Consider the following 23,176-nt stretch of genomic DNA (forward strand, 5'->3'; position numbering starts at 1 on the left):
TCCAGAAGGGGTTTTTAATCTATTATTCATAACTTGATTGTATATTTCCTATTTTAAACCTTTTATGAAATATTAAATTTTAAGTAACATTTTTATAAATAATAATGTTTTAGATGTATACATAAGAGGGCATATACTTTTTTGATGTATGTATATACTTAGTAGCCGATCACAGATGTCTAACACATCCTTTTCCACAACTGACATTCCCATGCTACTAGAGAAGATTCATTCCACGGTGACTACAGGTGGAGAGAATTCTGCAATTAAGAGGATTGATTAAAAGGAGTATATATATGTTGAGAGACAGAGGCCTAATTCGCGGTATAGTTGCGTGATATGCATGCACGCTTCTGGGATCTACGGATCAGTTGGAGGATATTAACCTGAAAGGTATATAGCTCCCAAACGGTGGTGTTTTCAGAGCGCGTTTATGAACATCACTTGTGGCTGTGCCACTGCGTTGTGGATGAAACCTCCCTGAGATCGGTAAGAGCGGTGAGGAGCACCCAAAATAAGAGAAATAAGAGGGATGAATGAGGAAAGGAGAAAAAGGAGAAAGCGGGGTGGATGGGAAGAGCAGAGGTAAGGGTGTAGAGGGGGGTGTGGGGTAGGGGGAAGCCTGCCTGGGAGGTACCGTGCCTTAATGGGTAGAGGAAGGAGCGATCCACGCCCTAGGGTGGGAGCGGGGCGTTGGGGATGTTACTCTAGGCATGTGTCCGCCTGGAGGATCCAGGGCGTCCATATCGCTGCGAATTGGGGATATCTGTCATATAGTTGGGCGGTCAATTCTTCCATATTCATGATCCTATTCAGTTCTAAAACCCATTCTTTGATTGAGGGAGCTATATTAGTGTTCCAGTGTCTGGGGATGAGGACCCTGGCGGCCGTAAGGAAGTATCGTAGCAGGTCCTTTTTTATGGATTTAAAGGATCCCGGAAGAATTGAAAGGAGCGCAGCCTGAGGCGTGCGCGGCGGGTCAGTGGCCGTCACTTTGTGATATGTATCGAACACCTTGGTCCAGAAGGGCCTTAACTTGGCACAGTCCCACCATACATGCAGCATAGTCCCCGCTGCCGAGTTGCAACGCCAGTAGGTATCAGGAATGGTAGGGGAAAATTTATGTAGGAGGTGTGGACATCTGTACCACCTAGTGAGTACTTTGTAGCTGCATTCCTGGGAGGAGCTGGACATGGCGAGTTTGTGGGTTAGCGAGTAGGCTTTGAGTTTATCTTGCTCAGAAAAGGAGCAGCCAAGGTCTCTTTCCCATGCCTGCATGAAGGGTGGGACAGTATCCTCAGTAATTGTCAGAATCAGATTGTATAGAGTAGAGATCGTGTGAAGGGGGCCCGAGGGTTGCGCACAGATTGATTCAAAGGCCGTGAGGGGTCTGTGTGGGTCGGAGTGTTTTCAGGTCGAGAGGTAGAAGTCTCTAAGTTGGAAGTAGCTTAACCAGTTACCAGGTCTTCTTTCCTCTGGTACGGTGAGGGAGAGTAGTGGTTTCATACCTGAGGGGGTGAGAGCGGAGAATAAATATGCAGGAGAGCCAGCGGACCAGTGTAAGAAGGAGGGCCCTGAGCATCCCGGGGGGAAGTTAGGATTGGACAAGATAGGGGTCATAGGGCCATCATGAGTTGATATGTGTCTGCTTTTAATCAACCCATCCCAAACAGAGAGAAGGGGAGGCACTGCGACTGGTAGATAGAGCTGTCGGGGTCTAGAGGAGGGGGCAATCCAGCAGAGGGAGGAAGTCGGCATCCCCATTAACGAGAGCTCCAATTGGACCCAGTCTTTATGCGAGGGGTTATAAATAACATCTAGAAGTCTCGTCAAGTGGGAGGCCATATAGTAGTACTCAATGTGTGGCAGACCGACACCCCCATCTCGCTTGGGGAGAGTCAGTATAACATATCTGACTCGCGGTCTTCTGCCCTTCCATATATAGTGTGTTAAGCCGATCTTAAGGGAGCGGAAGAAAGATTTGGGCAAATCGATGGGGACGGTCTGGAACACATAGAGCAATCTCGGTAGGATATCCATTTTGTACAGAGCCAAACCATGAGTGAGACTTTGTGAGCCAAGTTTTGAGCTTTTGGGAGATATAGGACAACAGTGGTTTATAGTTTAAATCATAAAGGAGTCCAGGGTTAGATGGCAGGAGAACACCCAAGTATTTCAGGCCTTGTGTCTGCCAAAGAAAGGGGTATGAAGACTGTATACAGGAGACCTCCTGTTGATCCAAAGTGACATTCAGGGCTTCGGTTTTGTGCGTGTTCACCTTAAAATTACTTAAAGTGCCAAAAATTTGAAATTCCCGCATAAGTGCGGGAAAGGCATCACCAGGGTTGGATATGCTATACGTAGCCATTATTTGATACTTCTTATTGATTAATGCTGTTTGGTCTGGGATATCTCCTAATTGCAGAGGGCTTTCTGTTTTTGACTATTACCACCAAGGGATTATCCCTAATGGGTTAGAAGGGAGGCCTCAGGAGAACTGACAAAACCAGATTAAGATCACACAGTGACACCGGGGACCGAATTGGGAAGAGCACCAATACACACACAATAAGGTCTCCTTCATATCTGTAGGTTTAGGTGCGATTAGGGATTCCTGCGTTTTCCTGCAGCAGGAATCCCTAATCTGGCGTTTACAAGCGGCTGCTGTCACCCATTCAAGTTAATGATCAAGTGACAGAAGTTGCATGTAAACTCCTGCACACCGCATGTAATGATATGCTGTACAATGTATTTCTGAGATTTATAGTCCTCTACAGCTGGTGGTATTTTTCTGCCATGAAGAAAGGGGGTCATGAAAACAGCTGATTCGGATGACTCGGCCCCACTGGAAGTGAAACAGTCGAGAAAATGTATAGGATCGAGAAAAATTATAGAACACTCACTTTGACACTGTCCAGCCCCTCCCACTAACCTCCCACAGCTCACAGCCCAGAAGCATGGACTGCCAGCGGCGGTCTACAGTGGATGAGAATGCCTAAGTAGTGGACATGGAGCGGAGTAAGGCCAGAACCATCTAGGGAGCCCAGTGGGAGGAGAGCACCATCCCCTAGCCAGTCACCCCTTTCATGAACTTACTAGGAGTCCTCACAACTCCCGACCATTCACACTACCATTACATGGATGGCAAAAGTGGCAGACGGGCGGGGAGAATGCCGGGAAGAGGCAGTTGCTGCACCATGGACCTCTGGGATGTACTTGCCCCCTGGGCTAAAAGTTGCCAGTCAGCCCCTGACCTATGTTCAGAACAAGAAGCAAGTTTATACCACCAGGCAACTTTAACTTCATCGAGAGTTTTATTAGTACTTTTAAATATGATGTTCTCTCAATGACAAAAATGCACAAAACGCACATCAATTTAACCCAGGAAGAATTGCTTGCCCTTAATTCTCTGAAACAGGACACCAATATAATCATTAAGCCTGCTGACAAGGACGGGGCTGTAGTAGTCATGGACTATACGAACTATAAGATGGGCATGCATTCGTTGCTATGTGACACAACTAGCTATCAGGTCACCACTAAGGAGATTACCATAAACGCTTCACGGGTTCTTAAATCCCTGATTTAACTGGGTGTGAGCAACAGCTGGCTAGATGAAAAGCTAGCTGACTATCTTTTTGATGAAAATCCCATAATTCCAGTAATATATGGGCTCCCCAAGGTCCATAAAGGTCTCGACCCATTGAAATTCCACCCAATTGTCTCTAGCACAAACTCCATCACTCAGCCGGTGGCTAAATTCATTGACTCTATCTTACAGCCTCATGTCAAGGTACTCCCAGCTTACATTAGAGACACCAGTGATTTTTTGGAAAAACTCTCGCGATTCACCACAATCAATGAAAATTGGCATCTTGCCACCATGGACATTTCTTCACTGTACACATGTATCCCTAATGAAGCTGGTTTACAAGCTGTATCACACTTCTTACTAACTGATGTACACAATACCATACCTACTGAATTCGTTTTGAATTGTTTGAGATTTGTGTTGGAACATAATTTCTTTACCAAATGTACCTACAGATAAAGGGGACGGCGATGGGCAGCTCAGCTGCTCCCTCTTTCGCCAACCTCTTTATGGGTTATCTTGAGGAAATATTCATCTTTCCCTCATGCATGTTTTCAACACATGTTAAATGCTGGTTTCGATATATTGATGACATTTTCATGATCTGGCAGGGTGATGTTTCTACATTACATGACTTTGTCAATTTTTTGAATTCTATCTTCTCTGGCATCATATTTAACCCCCGAGTTTCATGACACTTCAATCACTTTTTTGGATGTTCTGGTTTCCATCAAAGGAGGACGCATACACACTACCTTGTTTAGCAAACCCACTGATCGGAACACAATTCTGCACTATCAGAGTTCACACCCCAAACATTTGTTGGACAACTTACCGATTTCACATCCAATACACAACTCGACTTAATGCATGCCAAATTTTTGGGGAGGTTATCCGACTACCATATTGGACCGGGCTCTTAAAATTGCAATATAGAAATCGACTGCCGGTACCCACAAAGTCAAACCATCAGGTGTTAGACTCCCCTTTGTCCAGACATTTAATGACTCATCACACTTGACTCGGAGATCAGTGGTGAGGAACCTCAATATCCTAAGGGCCGATAAGTTACTGTCACCACATATCAAGACACCACCTTTACATGCATACCGACGCAGTAAAACACTTAGGTACCATTTGATCCAAGCTGACCCAAAGCCCAAATACTGCAGGCCACCCATTAAAATATCTGACCGCACAGGATGCTTCAAGTGCCATGCTTGCAATGTATGCAACGCACTCATCACAGGTGACACCTTTGCACATCCCCATAGTGGGAAAAGATACCACATAAGGAGGTATATGAGGTGTTACACAGAATTCTGCATTTATCTTCTAAAATGCCCATGTGGTCTCACATATATTGGGAAGACCATGGTGGGTCCTTTCAAAAGTCGTTTTCAGAAGCACAGAAGTGATATTAGAATCGCCCTTAGTAAAATCACTGAGGGTGAACCCTTAAGGGTGTACGATCGCGGGAAATCCCGCGATCGTACGAGAATCGAGCAGTGTGAACGAAGACGTGCGACCGTTTCTACTGTACGGTCGCACGTCTTTTGTCGAACCAGCATGCTCGAAAAACCCGCCGAGAATCATACGATTGTAGGCAGGTTTCTAGCCTGCTCGTTCGACAGCTGCGGAACAGGCCGGTGTGCATACACGCACACTGCCCGTTCTGCATTGCGGTCATCGGAAGCCCGCCCCTCAGTGGGCGGGCTTTCGATGATCGCAGGTACGATCTGCCTGTCCAAGATGGGCAGATCGTACGAGCTTTTAATAAGCTTACGACCATCGCAAGACAAAAGTCTTGCGATGTTCGTAAGGTGTATGGGCACCTTTAGACTCTAACAAACCTGTAGCAACCCATTTTGCCAAAATGAAACACCAAACGCACGAACTCAGGGGTATGGTCATTATGATACTGTTATCCCTAGAGGACTCAATACCAGCCTTGCCTTATCATGTTTTTTACCCGAACGGTAGCCCTTTCTAGCTTTACATTTCCCTGCGTATTTTGTCATCCTTTAAACAAACATACGTTTACATATATGTATTTGAATTTTTGCTTCCCCTCGGATGGTTTCACCATAGCTGGGGTTTTTTTTCTTTTTGTTCTTCTCTTTTTTTAATAAACACAATGGGTTATTCTTGCTTCACTACGACCCGTTTTTCCCATCCAGGATTATATGTACTATATACATATCATGTCTCATTGATTTTCTTACGTCGTATACAATGTACTGAGCACTCTGTGTAGAATAACGTTTTGCATTAAATTCAACCTTGCCCAAATGTTCCAGCCTCACAGGCATGCACTGGATACTGACATATGTGCCTGTATGTGTTTTTCGTTTTGTTCTGATTAGTTTCCCCTTTGCCCCCTGATCCATGCCTCTAGCCCAGCCACTCTCCGCTCGGTTCGTGCATACAGCGGCGTCCCGCCACTGCTATGGTAACCGGTGACACGGCCAGCCTGCACGCACTTCCCCGTGAGCGTCTGACGTTGCTGGGTTACCGCAGCTAGGGCGGAACCCAGCTCGCATCATGTGATGCTTCCTCACCCAATAGGAGAATGGTGGGCTGGTCACTGAGTCCGTGATGATGCTCTGACAGCATCTACACATCAGGATGTCTCGTACAAGCGGCACACACTGTTGTTCTTGCTACGTCTAAATCTTCAGTTAGAAGAGAGTATGTGAGTAGCTCCTTATGCTCTTTTTGATAACAATTCCATCACAGCCTGGCACATATGTTGGCCCCTGATCATGCCTGTATATCTCAGTGTTTACTTGCATTGTTTACTACTTTAGTTTGAACCTTGTCCTGGCGGGAATATGACGTCACTGGGTCATAGGATTGTTGCTGATTGGCTTTTACACTGTGGCCGATTACTATTTATACTGGTTACGTTTGTATTCTTTGCCACATGTCTTTGCTTGAAGAAGGGGATCCTGTGTGACCCCGAAATGGTCGTCGCAATTCTGATATGTCGCATCTCTTCAAATAAACAAGACTTTTGCTTCACGTCTATACTGGAGTGCCGGTGTCCCTGATTTTTCTATTTACCCGACGTGACCCTGTCTTTTATATTTTACCAAAAATATGGGTAGGAATAGATGTTTTATAACATAAAGTAGGTAAACTTTTTTTTTTTACATTTACGGTACTTTTTTAATTATATAGTAAAAAATTACCCCCCCCCAGTGGTGATTAAATACCACCAAAAGAAAGCTCTATGTGTCCCCAAAAATTTTTAATATAAATTGCAAGGCTATAGTCTGGTCATGCTGAAATTTTCGACGCCCTGTGAATACCAATGTGTTTAATCTTTCATTTACTATGTCTTGCAATAGAAATAAAATCTCCTTCCTAAATGCTGAGATCATCAAATGTGGCAACACACTAAAAAGTACATTGTATAGTAAGCCTACATCAGGTAACACCATTTTGCATGCTAGTAGTTTCCACCCGTCCCCTCTTATTTGGTAAATACCATGTAGTCAGTGTTAACGAATTTGGCAAAATTATGCAGATGAAACAAGTTTCAAAAAGGAAGTAGATGTCTTAAAAGCACAAGTTTTTTTTACATAGGAGCAATAGACACAAATGTCTCAAACGGGCTTATCAAAAGATCTTACTTTATTGTAAAAGATTGTTATTTTATTGTAAACAGAAAGGAAAAATCTGAGACAGTTACATTTATCAGGAAGTATACAAGACAACATAAACAGTTGTGTTATATTGTAGAAAAACACTGGTATCTATTACTAAGAGACCCTTATGTAAAGCGCTTTATTAACCCTGGAGACTATGAAACAGGCAGTGTCCTTAAGGCACACATTTGTGCACAAGTTCTATAGGGGTAACAATAAAAGGGAGCCTTGTAAATATACGAGAGCATATAAATGTCTTGCCTGTTCATGTAGTACATTTATAAATTAAGTAAAAAAGTAAGGAGGCTATCCTCCCAAATGACAAGAGGATATTTTTTGACAAATGTATGTGGTGCTTATTACAAAAGGCAAGACTAAGCGTGAGTTTTGACTAGGGATGCACCGATACCGAAACAAGCATCGGTATCGGCGGTGATACCGAGTATTTGCATGAGTACTCGAGCAAATACTCCGATACAAAAAACGAGTACCTGTGCCGCGTCCGCCATCTTCAGGGACCCGAAACCGCCGCACACAGGACCTCCATCGCGTCTTCAATGAAACAAGATGGCCGCGAACTCCTCCTCCAAGTCCTCAGTCATCTGCTCCATTCTGACCTCTTCTCCCGCTGATTGGCCGATTGGATGATTGACAGGCTTCCTCTCCAGTCAGGAGTGACTGGAGAGGAAGCCTGTCATCATCCAATCAGCGGGAGAAGAGGTCAGAATGGAGCAGATGACTAGGCTGTGACATGGAGTGGCTGAAGCAGACGGAGAAAACGACACAGCAGGTTAGTACTGCAGCACCATATATACCAAAAAGATAAACCAGCTAACAAGATTGGCTGGTTTAAAAAGGGTTAACAGAGGATCGGGACAAGTATTCCAATTACAAAAAGAGTTTATTAGATAAAATATCAGTTTTGGACAATATTTTTAGATAAAATATCAGTTTGTATAATGTGCTCTCATTCATATATGCTAATCAGCTGAAACCATGTGGGAAAGAAACTGATTTTTTAAGGAGGTACTATGTAACTTCCTTGTTTCTCCCACTGGAGATTAATAAGTGTATTTCAGATACCAGCGAACACCAAAAGGATAATATGTTATATGAAACGTATTATCCTTTGGTGTCAGCTGATCAGCATATATGAATGAGAGAACATTATACAAACAGATCTGCATACCTGAAGATTTATAATTGTATGTCATGCTTTTTTTTTTTAAACCAGTTAGTGATATGATATTTATGTCCAAAACTGATATTTTATCTAATAAACTCTTTTTGTAATTGGAATACTTGTCCCGGTCCTCTGTTAACCCTTTTTAAACCAGCCACTCTTGTTAGCTGGTTTATCTTTTTGGTATATAGGGTTCATTCTGGTTACGGATCTGGTTGACAAAAATGAGATAAAGGGTAATTTAAATGGTTCGGATCTCCAGGCAGAAACAAAATCGTTTTCTATTAGTACTGCAGCACCGCATGGGGGCTGGGCACATAGAACAAAAATAATATATGCCTGTAATGTTGCTTAACTTTATATAATATTTTAAAAAAGACATTAAATAATGAAATTAATAAGTAGATCTTGCCATTGCTAACTAAGGCGTGTATCCCCCTAGTGGGGAAAATAGATGAGCACATGTCCAGACTCCAGAACACTGTACAGTGTGGCACAGCTATATCCAATTCTGCATACCTGGCTTTATATTATAAAAAATGTATAATATAAAGCCAGGTATGCAGAATTGGATATGGCTGTGCCACACTATACAATACAGTGTTCTTGAGTCTGGACATGTGCTCATCTATTTTCCCCACTAGGGGGAAACAAGCCTTAGTTAGCAATGGCATGATAAATATTCATTTCATGTTCATGTTCTTCATAATATGAAGAAACTGACCTAAAATCATTATTTTGTATTGCTTTAGAAAAAAGTTGACCTGTAGAAAAAATGTGACCTGCCCCTTTAAGAAAAAGTATCGGTAATTGGTATCGGTGAGTACTTGAAAAAAAGTATCGGTCTTCGTACTCGATCTTAAAAAAGTGGTATCGGTGCATCCCTAGTTTTGACAAACTATATATGACCTTTTTTCTTACAACTGAAATAGGGAATTTGAGTTCACCTTTTGGATGACACACAGCTAGATATCATGGATATAATTCATCTTGTGTTCAATTTATGGCCCTTGATTATGTACACAAAGACCCAAGAGGCAGTGATTGGGATTGAATAGGATCGGAGATTGTTACAGATAAAAATGATAGAGATTCTAATGAATCTAATGAAGATAATTCTCCAGGCTAAACAATTGCCGGCGTTAAATAACGCCAAAAGCTATAAGCCTTTCCTATTAATATACCCCGACCTGGGATAATTATAATAAAAAATGATTGACTAATATATATTCAAAATTAAATGTAAATATGTTGAAATAGTATTGTAAAATTGTAAGTTTATTTTTAAATTGATCATGTTGGTAGAGTAAGATCATATCTTTGTTATAAAGATTTGTGCAGGTTATATCTCACGCTGCATCGCTTTCTGATTGATCAATTTGAGTATATTATATTGTGTGGGTCTTGAATGACCTCCACTGACCAATAAGGGGGGGCCCCATACGCAGGAACTACACACCCTGCGCATATGGTGGTGTTTTTTGGGGGTTGATCAGTGCAATGCTGCGCTGGGGAAAGTAGTGGCTTTTTGCCATTACATGGAGATAATTTAGTAATTTTGTGCTTTCCGCCCAGAAGGGCAGGCATATAGCACTGTATTACTTCTTTTTCTCTCCCACTTGACCTCAGCATGCATCGTACATGCACCAATATAGCACGAGTGGTATGCATGGTGGCGTAGGAGGGGGAAGGAACCAGTAGAGGATTTAAGGTGGGGATTCCCTGGGGTCAGTCCCTTTTGGTGCTATTGAGGAGGGGATTCTTGTGAGGAAGAATTTATCCACGAGAGGAATATTTTTTTATGTGGGATTAGATTACTTTGATGTATAACTTTTGAAATATATTTATTAGGGATGCACCGATACTAATATCAGTATTGGTGCTGATACTGGACATTTTCACAAGTACTCATACTTGTGAAAATGCCCCGATACTAAAAGCCGATACCGGCTCTTTACATTTTTAGATGGATTCGGCTATAGTAAGGTCCCGCGCTTTCTGGGAACCTCGCGGTGCCTGTATACAGCGCCGGCCCACACATCATCCACCTCCTGAGACGAGCACTGGCACTGACTATGGGACTGGCCAGGAGAGGCACCCAGACAGCGATGCCATCCATTCCCCTCCTACGAAGGTAGAATTTGGTGGGGTGTGAAAGTTGATAAAAAAAAGTCAAGGAATGATCAGTCTAGGAGGGGCTGGAGAGGGTTGGGGACACTGGGTGTGCCGCTTCTCAAATATGCGGACTGGGGTGTCCGGCGTTTGTACTAGAGGTAAAACCAAAGAAGGAGGGGTGGCGAAGCGCCAACAACCTGACGTGAAACAGTAATGGGATGTTGGGAAATATGAAAGTTTTATTCGCATCTGGGTGAGTTTGTTGTGGCTTTGGACGGAGGATTTCAAGAAGGTGGTGCTGTGTGGTGAGGTGCCAGCACTTCTGATCGCATATCCGTGGTGTGTTTTCAGGAATAAATGGATAAGTGGGTGAGTATAATGAGTGTAAACTCTAATAGGTGAAAATACATGAACTTACCATTAGGTAAGAAATGCTGCGACATCAGCGACAAAGGTCATGATAAGATGTGAAGATTTAGATCAAGGTGGGTGATGGATGTTCTGCTAGGTTGGTTGAAATGATGATAGTTCAGCTGAGGTGGTTCAAATATGTTGTTGTGGGTCTGAATCCTGTGTTAGTATTGCTGTGGCTGTGACAGCTGATTGATGCTGGTTAGGTACACTGTGAATTTGGTGGGGGCGGGCAGAGATTGTGGGGGGCACAGATCGGTGGGGGCAGAGATGGCTAAGGCACAAATTATGGGCGGGAGATGTCAGGGGGAGCAGAGATCAGGGGGGCTCCCCTGGGTACAGCAGTTTCGCTCCTAAGATCTTTAGAGCATCCCTCCTCATCCCAGCCATAGTACATTATCTGACTGCAGAGCATTCCTCCTCATCCCAGCCATGGTACGTTATCTGACTGCAGAACATTCCTTCCCATCCCAGCCATGGTACATTATTTGACTGCAGAGCATTCCTCCTCATCCCAGCCATGGTACGTTATCTGACTACATAGCATTCCTCTTCATCCCAGCCATGGCATGCTATTTGACTGCAGAGCATTCCTCCTCATCCCAGACACAGTACAATGTTTTCTGACTATTGAGCATTCCTCCCCATCCCAGCCACGGTACCATGTTATCTGACTGCAGAGCATTCCTTCTCATTCCAGCCACGGTACTATGTTATCTGACTGCAGAGATTTGTAGTTGACGGTATTATTCTGCATTGCTGTATAATGTATTGCTGAGATTTGTACTCTTCTATAGCTGGTGGTATTCTGCATTGCTATATAATGTTTTGGCGAGATTTGTACTCCCTCTACAAGTTTTTCTAAAACAATACAAACAAATGATTTTAGGAGAGTGGTGCAAATGCTGTGACCCTTGTAGTTCTGCCACTGACTCCAAGCTGTAGAGGGAGTACAAATCCCAGCAATACATTATACAGCCATGCCATATGGAAACCAGCTATAGAGGACTACAAATCCCAGCAATACATTATACAGCCATGCCATATGGAAACCAGCTATAGAGGACTACAAATCCCAGCAATACATTATACAGCCATGCCATATGGAAACCAGCTATAGAGGACTACAAATCCCAGCAATACATTATACAGCCATGCCATATGGAAACCAGCTATAGAGGACTACAAATCCCAGCAATACATTATACAGCAATGAAGAATAATATAAAGCTACATACTGTGTGCTGCTCCGGGGTGCCGGCCTGATGTGTCCAGCCGAGGATCTCAGGAGGGCTGTGGGGGGTCTCAGGAGGCTATGCAGGGTCTTAGGAGGGCTGTGCGAAGTCTCAGGCGGCTGTGTGGGGTCTCAGGTGGGCTTTGCGGGTCTTAGGGGGGCTGTGCAGGGTTTTAACAGGGCTGTGATAGGTCTCAGGAGGCTGTGTGGGGTCTCACCAGGGGTCCGAGTACTCGTGAAAATGCCTAGTATTTTCATCGGTGCATCCCTACTTCTCACCTCTTGTCCACGTGGTAATTGAAAACAGGAATATGCTCTACAGTGACAGTTAAAGTGTTGGTCAAACAAGAGATAGCTGGCTCCATTTTTAAGAAAACCCTCTTCAATAGGGTATTGCTGAGCAAACTATTTAGGAGGAGTAAGCAATTTTTCAGGGTGATCCCAGTCACCATAAAACACCGGCTGTAAAAGTGTGTGCACAGGGAAGGTTTTGAGCATTTTTTTTTTTTTCAAATTCTTTATTTGTCAACAGCGTTGTACAACAGTTTTCACAGCAATACAGGGCATCTGCCTAACACCAGCGTCAATTGTAGTCGGTTTTGAGCATTTTTAAAGAACCAGACTTGTGGTGACCGTAGGGAAAACCAGCGAAGGGGCCTTAACTGCAAACATTCAAGCGCAGTAACCACAAGCACAGTCCTTGAGCTTAGGAGAGATGTCAGCAGACAGTTCCTCCTGCTGGGCTGAGTGCACCAAAGCAATGCTTTCTTCCTTTTTTTTCTTCCTCAGGGAGTGCACCAGCAGAGGAAGGTCAGAGGGGGATTCAGAAAGGGAAGGAAAAAGGATCCCATGTGGTCTAAGGACTGGACTCCTTAGATCAGATATTTTCAGACATTTTCTTAATAAATTCAGCCATTACTGAAGAAAACTCCTCTCTGGATAGCAGGGACCTTAAGGGTTCTGAGGAAGGCCCTGAGGTGGGAAGTGGCTGGGAGAAGAAACAGACACAACTTTCCCCACAACTGTTGTCAGGTTGTGTGGCCCCAAATCTTGCCACCCATACATCCCCACATCTATGACCCACCATTGTCTGAGAGAGAACCCCAGGTACTCACAACTGTGTAGATTGGAGGGTGCCTTGTGTCCCAACACAGGAATGGTGACCCAGTACAGCAGTACAGAGATCTGGACCCCCTGTGTACTAATACAAAGTCACAGTGGTAGCAGCATGTGGCCACCACAGCATGTGCCAGAAGAAAGAAAATAGCTGATGCATGCACTCTACAGTACCCCAGAGGGAGGTTGTGCAGGAACTGTTCGGCTCTACAGACAGCCTACGGGACTGAGCAAATGGTGGCAAATTCAAACAGAGAGAGGCAGCTGTTGTCCCCAGGACAGAAAGTGAGGATCAGGGTTAGGTCCAGCAGAAAAATGCTAGAAACTAGTCATGTGCACCAGCAAAAAATTTGTTTCGATTCGGATTTTGCGTTATTTCGGTTTTCGGGATTCAGGTCCGAAAGTCAATTCGTTTCGGGATTCGGAAAAAATTAATTAGCGGTAGTCTGTACGAATTTTCATGTTCGTTTGCTTTTTGCTTTCGCTTGTTTCATTGCAGCAAAACGAAAATTCGTTCACAAACGAAAATACGTACAGACTAGCGGTGCCGAATTTTGTCCGAAATTTCGTATATGGAAATTCATATTCGTTTTCATCCGTCATTTCTATTAGTCGGAAATTCGGATACATCCGAATAACGAAAATTCGCCCGAAGAACTAATTTTTCCGAAACGAATCGCACATGTCTACTAGAAACCCTGATAAATTGTATTGTCTGTTTCTCAGTTTCCCCAGGACAGGAAGTGATGTTCAATTTCAGAGGCAATGAGAGAATTAAAAGAATGTTTAATGTAATTAATTGAATTAAGTTAATTAATTAAGATAAGTCAGGAAATGCTAGAAAACCTGTTTGCCAAGTTAATTCCTAGAGGGAGAAGGAGCACAATTTTGTCTTACCTGTAAATAATGCCCTTTGAGTGGAGGAATTGTAATCCACAGATTATCTCGGCTGCATAGAACCTGAAGACAGATGGAAGAACATGGGATGCAATAAATATAGATATATCCAATCAGAAAATAAATAAAAAAATAAATCCAGTACATGACTATTTATATGGCCATTAATCCAGTCTGAAATAAAGATGAACGAATGATTACCTAAGCTGCTAAAACACACTGGGAAAGATTGACACACAAAACCTAATACTTTCCTCATTCCTTCATGAGCATAAAGGCAAATTAAGATTTGCCTTTATGCTTGTGCTGTATCTTATGTTCTAAAGAGTGGAAGTAACAAGACATACAAAAGTAATTCATTAGAGGACCTCAGAGAAATAGGGTAACATTGGCACAGATTGCTACAAATCAGCAATGCCAACACTGTATTACTCACATTATGCTTTTGACCTACACCCTTCTGGCATCACACAGTCCTATGTACATGAGCTAACCCTGTCTTTCTAAAATGAATAATCATTAAAATAGGATTTTTGACTTACCAGTAAAATCTGTTTCTTGGAGTACTGTACAGGACACAGGCGATTCAGAGACAACTGGGCAATATGCAGTTATTATTATAAGTGATTGGACACTAGCCAGAGCTGTGAGGACCCTCATATAACCCCTCCTACTCGAGGAAATCTTCAGTTTTTTAACAAGCAAGAGGAGAGGGTGATGTGTCCTCCAAGAAATGGATTTTACTGGTAAGTCAAAAATCTTATTTTGATTGTACAGTACAAGCCACAGGCAATTTGTAGATGGCTGGGACATCCAAAAGAGGCAGAGGGGTGGGCAACACAACAAACAAGCTAACAGGCCCCAATAATAGGGAAACCCCACCTAAGACATCAGTCTGTAGCACTTTATGGCCAAGTAGCATCAACAGATGCCTGAACATCCACCTGGGAAAACTTAGAGAACTTATGAGTAGAAAACCAGGTGTTAGCCTTGCAAATCTGCAACGCAGATGCTTGATGTTGAAAATCCCAAGAAACACTCACAATCTAGTGCAGTGCGCATTCACAGGAAAAGGCTAAGCCCTCTTTTTAACATAATAGGCATGCAGAATGACCTGTCTGGGTCACCTCAAGATGGTGAAACAAGAGGCAGGGAGCCCCCTGCAAGGTTCTTCAGGAAGGACAAAGAGAAAATCCGATTATCGGAACCAAGATGTAGCCAAGAAATAAACTTGAACAACCTGAACCACATCCAAACAGTGCAGAGAGACTCTCTTAAGATGTTTCAGGGTAAAACAAAAAGAAGAACGAATGATGTCCTCATTAAAATGAAAAGAAGACACCACATTAGGCATCCTTGTGAAGAACAAAAGGTTCCTTACATGATAGTCTTGCCAATTCCGAAACTCAGAAGTAATAGTGACAAGGAAGGAAACGCTGCACGTAAGATCCACCAGAGAGATAGATATCTCGCATAAATTCGAAGGGTACTCGTGGAGAAATGAAAGTACCAGAGTGAGATTCCACAGCGTCACTGGAAGGCATCTAGGAGGGGCTATGTGAGCAACTCCCTGTGCAAAAAATGTTAATCAGGGAATAAGAGGCCAAAGGTTATTGAAAAAGAATGACGAAGACCAATATGTACCCCTTGAGCGTACTCAAGGCCAAATGTTGATGCAGCCCGAAGAACATCTGCAAGAGCTTGTCCACCCGAGGATGTGGGGTCCATAGTATCTGGAGGTAATGTGGGGAACAAGGTGGGTTATGGGAACTACCCCTGGATATTAATTATGGATTGAAACCCTTTTAAAATGGGCCACTCCTAGGGGCTCCCGAATACGTGTAATGTGTATCTGTGGGTTGGGATCTTTTGTCGATAAATTTCATATAATATACCCTGTAATATTGTCTATCTCACATGGTGGTTGTTTTATAGATATGAGAAAGTTTTAAAAGCACGTTTTGTTCCCTTTTTCCTGCACTGTTTATATTAATTACCCATCGCAGACTTGGGGTCACTGCACAAGGATATAATTTTAGTAATTGATTGGGCCATAGGTTCTATTCCACTAGGGGTTTGGGATATAGTCATGATGAAAGAATTGTGTTAAATCCTGCAATAAGAAAGCTTATTGAAGGATTTTGAATTATTTTTGGAAATACTACAATGCTAAAGTCACTAAGGTTAAGGGTAGACACTATCCCTTGGGGAATTAATAAAATGAAAACACTCTTTCTACTAGGAACACTGAAAAACGATGTTGGTGTCATCACGTAGGGTTAATGGATTATGGACACATGGAATCAACCATTTTGGCACCAAAATAAGATAATATACACGTTTTGAGCTTTTTATAATATTAAAATTGGGGTGAAGCTCACACGGAAATAATTATCGTTGGTCACAATCAATTATCAATAGTATTTATTAATAAAACAAAATGAGTAGGAGCACTTATGAAACTCGATAATTAGTTAGGACTCTCCACCGATATCGATGGGAGCAGACCTCTAAGTAGAGTATCCCTGGCGGTTTCACCTCTTTATACGGTGGTTTTACTTTATTCTATGTTTGAAGCCGGTTTGGGGATGAATAGAATGAAATACTGGGGGGTTTATTGCAGGTCTGGGGACACTAAAATGTTTGTATGAAGTATGTATTTGTAATGGTATAATTATTTGTCTATTATGAAAAAATGAATAAAAGATTTTGTAAATAAAATCCATCCCATGGAGTATGGAGGATGAAACTTCCTTTGTTCACATCAGGCAAAGTAAGCCCTCCAGGTATGATGGTACACCTTGCAAGAGGTGGACTTTCAGGACAGCAAGATTGTGGGAGCCAGACTCCTATCCCTCAGGACCTGGGCTTTAGCAGCCAAGCTATCAAACCCAGCGACTGAGAAGCTGAATGGAATATCAGACCTTGAGACAGCAGGTCTGAATGGTCAGGAAGCGGCCATGAACAATCAGCCATGAGACGAAGGATGAACGCATACCACAATCTTCTGACCAAGAAGGGAGCCACGAGGATCATTGGAATTCCCTCCACCTTGAACCTGCAGAGCCAACAGAAAGAATCTTCAGTGGAGGAAAGGCATAGATAAGGGAGAACTGATCCCATGGAACCACAAGCACACCCACTGATATAAACCTATCCAGTCTGGACAGCAGGAGGTTTAAGTCTGGCGTCCCCCAACAGCAGCAGAGTTCCTAGAACACCTTTAGATGAAGAGACCATTCCCCCGAATCCAGCCTCTTCCTGCTGAGAAAGTTTACCTACCAAGTTTTCACTCTGGAATGTGTACAGTGGACATGGAATGGGAAAGGAAGTTCCGCCAAACCCAAGATCAAGTCTGCTTCTCTTGAGCTGCACAACTTCTGGTTCCTCCTTGATGGTTTATGTGCACCATGGCGTTTTTTAATTAGACCCTTGTCAGTTGCCTTTGAAGGTGCATCCAGTGCTGCAGGGAGAATTAAACTGCTCTGCAGAACATTGATGCATAGTTTGACTTTCATCCCCTGTACAGTCAAGGTTCATATCACACCTATTCAGCCCAGAAGACTGGTGTCCATTATCAGTATCATCCACTGCAGCAGAAGGAAGAACTTCCTGGTCTCTAATATTATATTGGAAATCCACAAAAGCCAGTAAGGTTCTCTCCTTGGCCGACCGCTGCATGGGATGATCCAGGGAGTGAGTCTGTTTGTCCCACAAAGCTAGAATGCTCAGTTTGAGTGGTCTGGAATGGAAATGAGCATATGGTACCACATCTAAGGAGACTATCATCTGAATCAAGACACTCATGCAGAAACTCACCAAGGGCTGGTCCCTAGCCTTTTTCGAACTGGGCCTTCAGTAGAAGATCATCCAAATATCCCACTACATGGACACCTGAGAAGGCAACAGTGCAAGATCAGGGGCACGTACTGTTGTGAACACCTGAGGGGCTGTGGAAAGGCCACATAGAAGTGCCACAAAACGCAAAGGGCATTGTTGAGGGAAAATGTTGGCACCTGCAGTTAACAGGTGCAGTCCACCTGTTTCAGTGGACTAAATGTCCACTGAAACAAAAAGATCTCCCTGCTGAAGTAACTGATGTAGCTGATTCCATGTGGAACTTGACTACCCACAGAAACTTATTGACAGACTTTGAGTCCAGGATAGGGTGTAACCTACCATTCGGTTTTGGAACTGTGAAGAGGTTAGAGTGAAAATGATGTCACAAATCGCTGCCCTCTGTGCTTTAGCTTGCAACCCCGGGAGACTATGGAGAGTACCCACAGATCCTGAACGTCTTGACTCCAGATGGCCACAAGTGCATGTAGGCATCCCCTCGTTATGAGGCGGACTTGATGGCAGATTTGGAAAGCTTTGGGGTTCAGGGCTTATGCTTAAACAAGGAGCCCTGTTTAACTTTGGAGGAATAAGACTGAAAGGAATGAAAAGGAGCCCTTCCTGGCCAAAGCCGAGGAAGACATGACAAAGGAACCTCTAGGTTTCTGTTTGCTGGGTAAGAGAATGCTCTTGCCCCCTAGCAACCCCAGTAACCTATTTAATAAAGGTGTCCCATCCTTCTCCATAAAGGCATTCCCCCGCAAAGGGAATCATCTCCAGGGGCTTCCAAGTTGGCAGGTCGGTTCTGCCAACCAATACTTACACCACAGGAGTCTGCGCATCTGCACAGACAGCAATCCCAGCCTAGACAGCTGACACAAGTGTCAGCTAAACCGTCCACACAGTAGTGCAGGACTACTGGCAAAATCTCCATCCACCACGGGTTCTCATGATCCACAGAGATAGAGTTAGGATCCCTCACCATGCATTCTGTCCAGACCGATAGGGTTTGATATACCTCCATGGAAGCGACCGCCACTTGTAGAATTGGTCCAGCCATAGCATAGGATGCCTTAAACAAGGCTTCTAGGCGACCTCTGGCACCACCTATTGTTTTGAAGAAGACTTCCTCAAGGGGGTATATTGTTGTGCAAAGCGTTTGAGGGGAAAATACTTTTTCAGGATGTTGCCAATCCACATAACTTACCTCCTCCACTAGAGAGTGCATAGGAAAGGTCTTACTGAGCTTATTTTTCTTAAGGGAACCCATACTAGTGACCTAGGGGCGATCAGCACAGGTGAAGCAATAGCTAGACATTCCCTCACCGCATCAATTAGTATTTAAATGGTGTACCAAATTTTTGGGGCAGGTTTGCTTTATATGAATTTTCCTAAGAGGAAACTTCTGAATCTAAGGAGGTATCTCCTCCTCCTCAATGTCCGTCAAGAAGGTAGTAGCCATGGCCGTGTCTAAAACCCAATTCAGAAAGCAAGGAGAAACGGGACTACGCTTGCACCCTGATGCCTCAAACACAGCAGATATTTGTACCATAAAAGCATTTTTCGAGGCTGCAAAATATTCTTTACTAAAGGCAGGAAGAGTAGATAGATGCATTAAAAGAGGGTAGCAGGCTAAACTGCTAACATACATACTCTCTGTAGCAGAGTCCCTTTTCCCCAGGACCTTTGCGTTTTAAGTCTGAATGGTGTGTAAATTTTGGCGCTATATAAATAACTTGAATAAATAAATAAATGGTGAGGGGCCCCAATGGATATTCATACTGAAGGTATTTCACATATTTTGTGTGAAACAAATGGCTTTATAAAGTGCCAGCAGCCATGGACACCAGGAATATTCAGGGGGGATGGGGGCAGAGACTCACCCACCAGTAGCATCAGACATCCCACCAGGGAAAGGGGTAATGTCCACCAACCCTCGGCTTCACTTACTTCGGACAAGCATACCCGCTCCTCCAGGACAGGGTCTTCAGGGACAGGGGTCACAATAGTGCAGATATTCCACTGCCCTGGATCTCTATAGCACCTTGTGGCTAACCCAACGTGTGCTTTACAATGTGCAGGATCCAGTGTCCAAAGCGACATTACAGCCTGGCCCCACATCTTCAGTCCTGTGGGGTCCAGGTACAGTCCCTGAAGCTGCAGCTGTGCGGCACCGATCCAGAAGCTGCAAAGCTGCCGCCATGGCCAGACGCAGCCAGAACGTTCTTGATTAATGAAATCCAGAAAAAAGGTAACTAAACTACCACATATCTCCCTCGATAGAAAGGAGACATCCATCATCACCTAAGGACACTAGGAAAAAAACTGAGGATTTCCTGGAGTGGAAGGGGTTATATGAGGGCACAGCTCTGGCAAGTTTCCCATCACCTGATGATATTTGCATATTACCCAGTCATCTATGAATTGCCTATTTCCTGCACTGTACGATCAAGAAAAGCTGTTACACTATATCAAAAAATGTTTTTTAAAAACCCTTAAAATTAGGAGTATTGGTCCTAATATCCAGTTAACTGAATCCCAATGGCATAAAGCTGGTCGTGTTTCACTAGCTGTAAACTAAACCAAAACCGATCAGTTTTTAGATTTCTAGCAGCCCAGGGTGGTTTATTTAATAACACAACACCAAACAAATTACTTGAAGCAGAGAACAATAGCACATGGTGACAATCAGTAGTGAAATATGATGATAGCATAAAGAAATATAGATGTTTTCCACTGACTTTCTTTCAGTTATGAAGCAGATACATACGTAGTTCTGAAAAGATCAAAACGGCCCTTGTCCTGTATGTGAAACATCAAATCTCCACCATTCAGAAACTCCATAACAAAGAAGAGGTGCTCCTGTTTTGAAACACAGAAAAGGCAATTGCATGAGACCTTTTAGGTTTTCTATTGCTTTACTCACTGACAATTGTTTGGTTTTATTGACGTCCCTATTGAGATTTCATGCCCTCAGTGGGGGACCAAGACAACAATAAAACCCTTGCAGTGGTTCTAACCCTTTCCCACTTGACAAAAAATGTTGTAATTGCTGTCTGTGTCCCCAGTGGAGAGATTACCATTCACTTCCTGCTCTGACACCTGTCAAATCAACAGAAAGACAAAGGAAATCAGTAATAGCTCATGCCCTCTCTGTCCAAGACGAAAAAAAAATTAAAAAGCTTAAGTTTAATCTTACATTTTTCCTTCTTTTGTTCCAGAACCCCACCCCCTTTCCCAATCGACAAGATATCAACATTTTTAAATTAAAGCTTTGCATTTTCATTAAATACCTTGCTGTATACCCAGTGTTGTCATCAGTGAGTCCCTGTGCTTCTTTTTGCAATGTAGGCAGAGGATGGCTGGTAGGAGGGACCAAAAGGGAGCCCTACATAGCATGTTGAAAACATCACAGCACCCTGCCTCAGTACTCCTCCCAAAAGCCCTCAGTCCTGATGCATAAAGCTGGTTGGCTCTTGGAAGGAGAGAAACCCCCTCTCTTTGTTTGGGAGATTTATTTTCACTCGTTAATGTTTTTTGGATGTGAAGATACATCTCTCCAGCTGGACACCATTTTAAGCATTTACTACTGTATCCAAAAAAATCCCCAAGAAATTGTTTTAGCTATAGACACGCTTTGTTGTTGTTTTGCTTTCATGTAGTGTCTATAATTATGTACGGGGGGAAGGCCATATGCGCTGATTACCAAAGCAGGACATGCCTCTTGTTGATCGTTTTGTCTTATTAATAAGTTTTGTCTGACTGAAAACCATGGACACCCTGCAGTCCACATGACGGCTACAATGACCCTGGTAGCAAAAGACCCTGTCACTTTTTGCATATGTTGTTACTGGCATGATAAAGCTCAAAGCAACATTTTTGTTAAGGCTAAAAAAGATAACGTTATTTGGTAAAAATTGTAACATAAGTGACTCTTAATGACAGGTCCACTTTAAAAGGAATTTCCTATTTAAATAATAATGTCTGACTGCATGAAACTTGCCTACATGGCAACAGGCAACTGTGGAACAAACCCCTCAGATTTGTAAAACAGCAGGTCAAAGGAAAGGTACATACAAGGGTACTGCTAATGTCACGTAGCTGTTAAAATTATAGAGAATAACATGTAAATATGTATATTTTACAGTATATTAGCATATTTTATTACTGTACATGAGACCCCCTTTACTGATATCAGCTGGTTACCTTAGTCTGGAAGGTGCAGTAGATATGAGTGAGAAATGGATTTTCCCAGGCTAATGCCAGCACACGCTTCTCCACCATGGTGCACTCCACATCATCATCAATCAGCACTACGTCTTTCTTTAGGGCTTTTACAGCAAAATATTCATTCTTGCCCTTTAGCTCAGCTAAGAGGACCTAGAATGAAGAGTAAACAGGCATGACATAGGTACTTAAATGTCAACAAAAGAAAGATTGTAAAACTGAAAACAACTGTTAACCTTCCCGAAGCTGCCTTTTCCAAGGACCTTGTGAAATGTGAAATTTTCCGCCGACACACGGCTGCCAATACTGGACACTCTTGCAGGCTGAAGGCTGCTCCCCTCCCAAAGCTTATCGTACTGGTTGTCTGGTAAGTAGAAGATGAGAATAACATTGACAAGAAGGTGAAATATTTTGGGTCCCTGCCACTGAAAGGATCTTTCCCCATCAGTGGGCTAGTCACAAACACACTTGCCTGTTGTATCCAAACCTTTTGCAACTGGAGCAGTCGGCGATACACCTTGGTAAATGCCAAAGCTATCCAAAGATGAATCTGATTTCCTGGTTGACTTCTAAAATATTAAGAATTACATCTGTATCAGTGTATATACTAAACTGGTTCCATAATTCTCAGAAAAAAACTTGGTTTAATTTTCTTTTATTTTAAACTGTAACCACTGAAACCTCCAACTATCATTCATTGGCTCTTGACAGATCCCTGTCATGGGAAGAACAGAGAGTTTTGTGTGCACAAAATGTCTTCCACAGGGGAAACGTTTGTGCCCACAGCAGACAATCAGCTGCTATTGGTTCCACAATGAAATTATCTCATTAGTTTCTACAAGCAAAAAAAGCAATTCCGATATGGAAGAGTTTTCGTACAATCTATACATGGTGTTCGAAAATGGTGTAAA

The 23,176-nt window shown here is 43.0% G+C and overlaps 1 protein-coding gene across 3 annotated transcripts in view; it reads right to left on the minus strand.

Moving 5' to 3' along the window:
- The window catches only part of PRKCD (protein kinase C delta), a 156,825-nt gene that overhangs the window by 31,241 nt on the left and 102,408 nt on the right, over positions 1 to 23,176 (minus strand). The window contains exons 9-13 of one of the 3 annotated variants that reach the window (XM_018569615.1): positions 22,763 to 22,834; positions 22,502 to 22,684; positions 22,245 to 22,418; positions 20,809 to 20,900; positions 14,202 to 14,264 (exon numbers count right to left, since the gene is read on the minus strand). In XM_018569615.1, the coding sequence (XP_018425117.1) occupies positions 14,202 to 14,264; positions 20,809 to 20,900; positions 22,245 to 22,418; positions 22,502 to 22,684; positions 22,763 to 22,834 (584 nt within the window). Of the gene's footprint in view, positions 1 to 14,201; positions 14,265 to 20,808; positions 20,901 to 22,244; positions 22,419 to 22,501; positions 22,685 to 22,737; positions 22,835 to 23,176 lie in introns of all 3 variants that reach the window. The other 2 variants (XM_018569616.1, XM_018569617.1) reach the window with 2 other exon arrangements.

The sequence above is a fragment of the Nanorana parkeri genome, unplaced genomic scaffold (assembly GCF_000935625.1).
Source record: "Nanorana parkeri isolate BGI_ZX_2015 unplaced genomic scaffold, ASM93562v1 scaffold1366, whole genome shotgun sequence".
In the NCBI taxonomy this organism is placed as follows: domain Eukaryota; kingdom Metazoa; phylum Chordata; class Amphibia; order Anura; family Dicroglossidae; genus Nanorana; species Nanorana parkeri.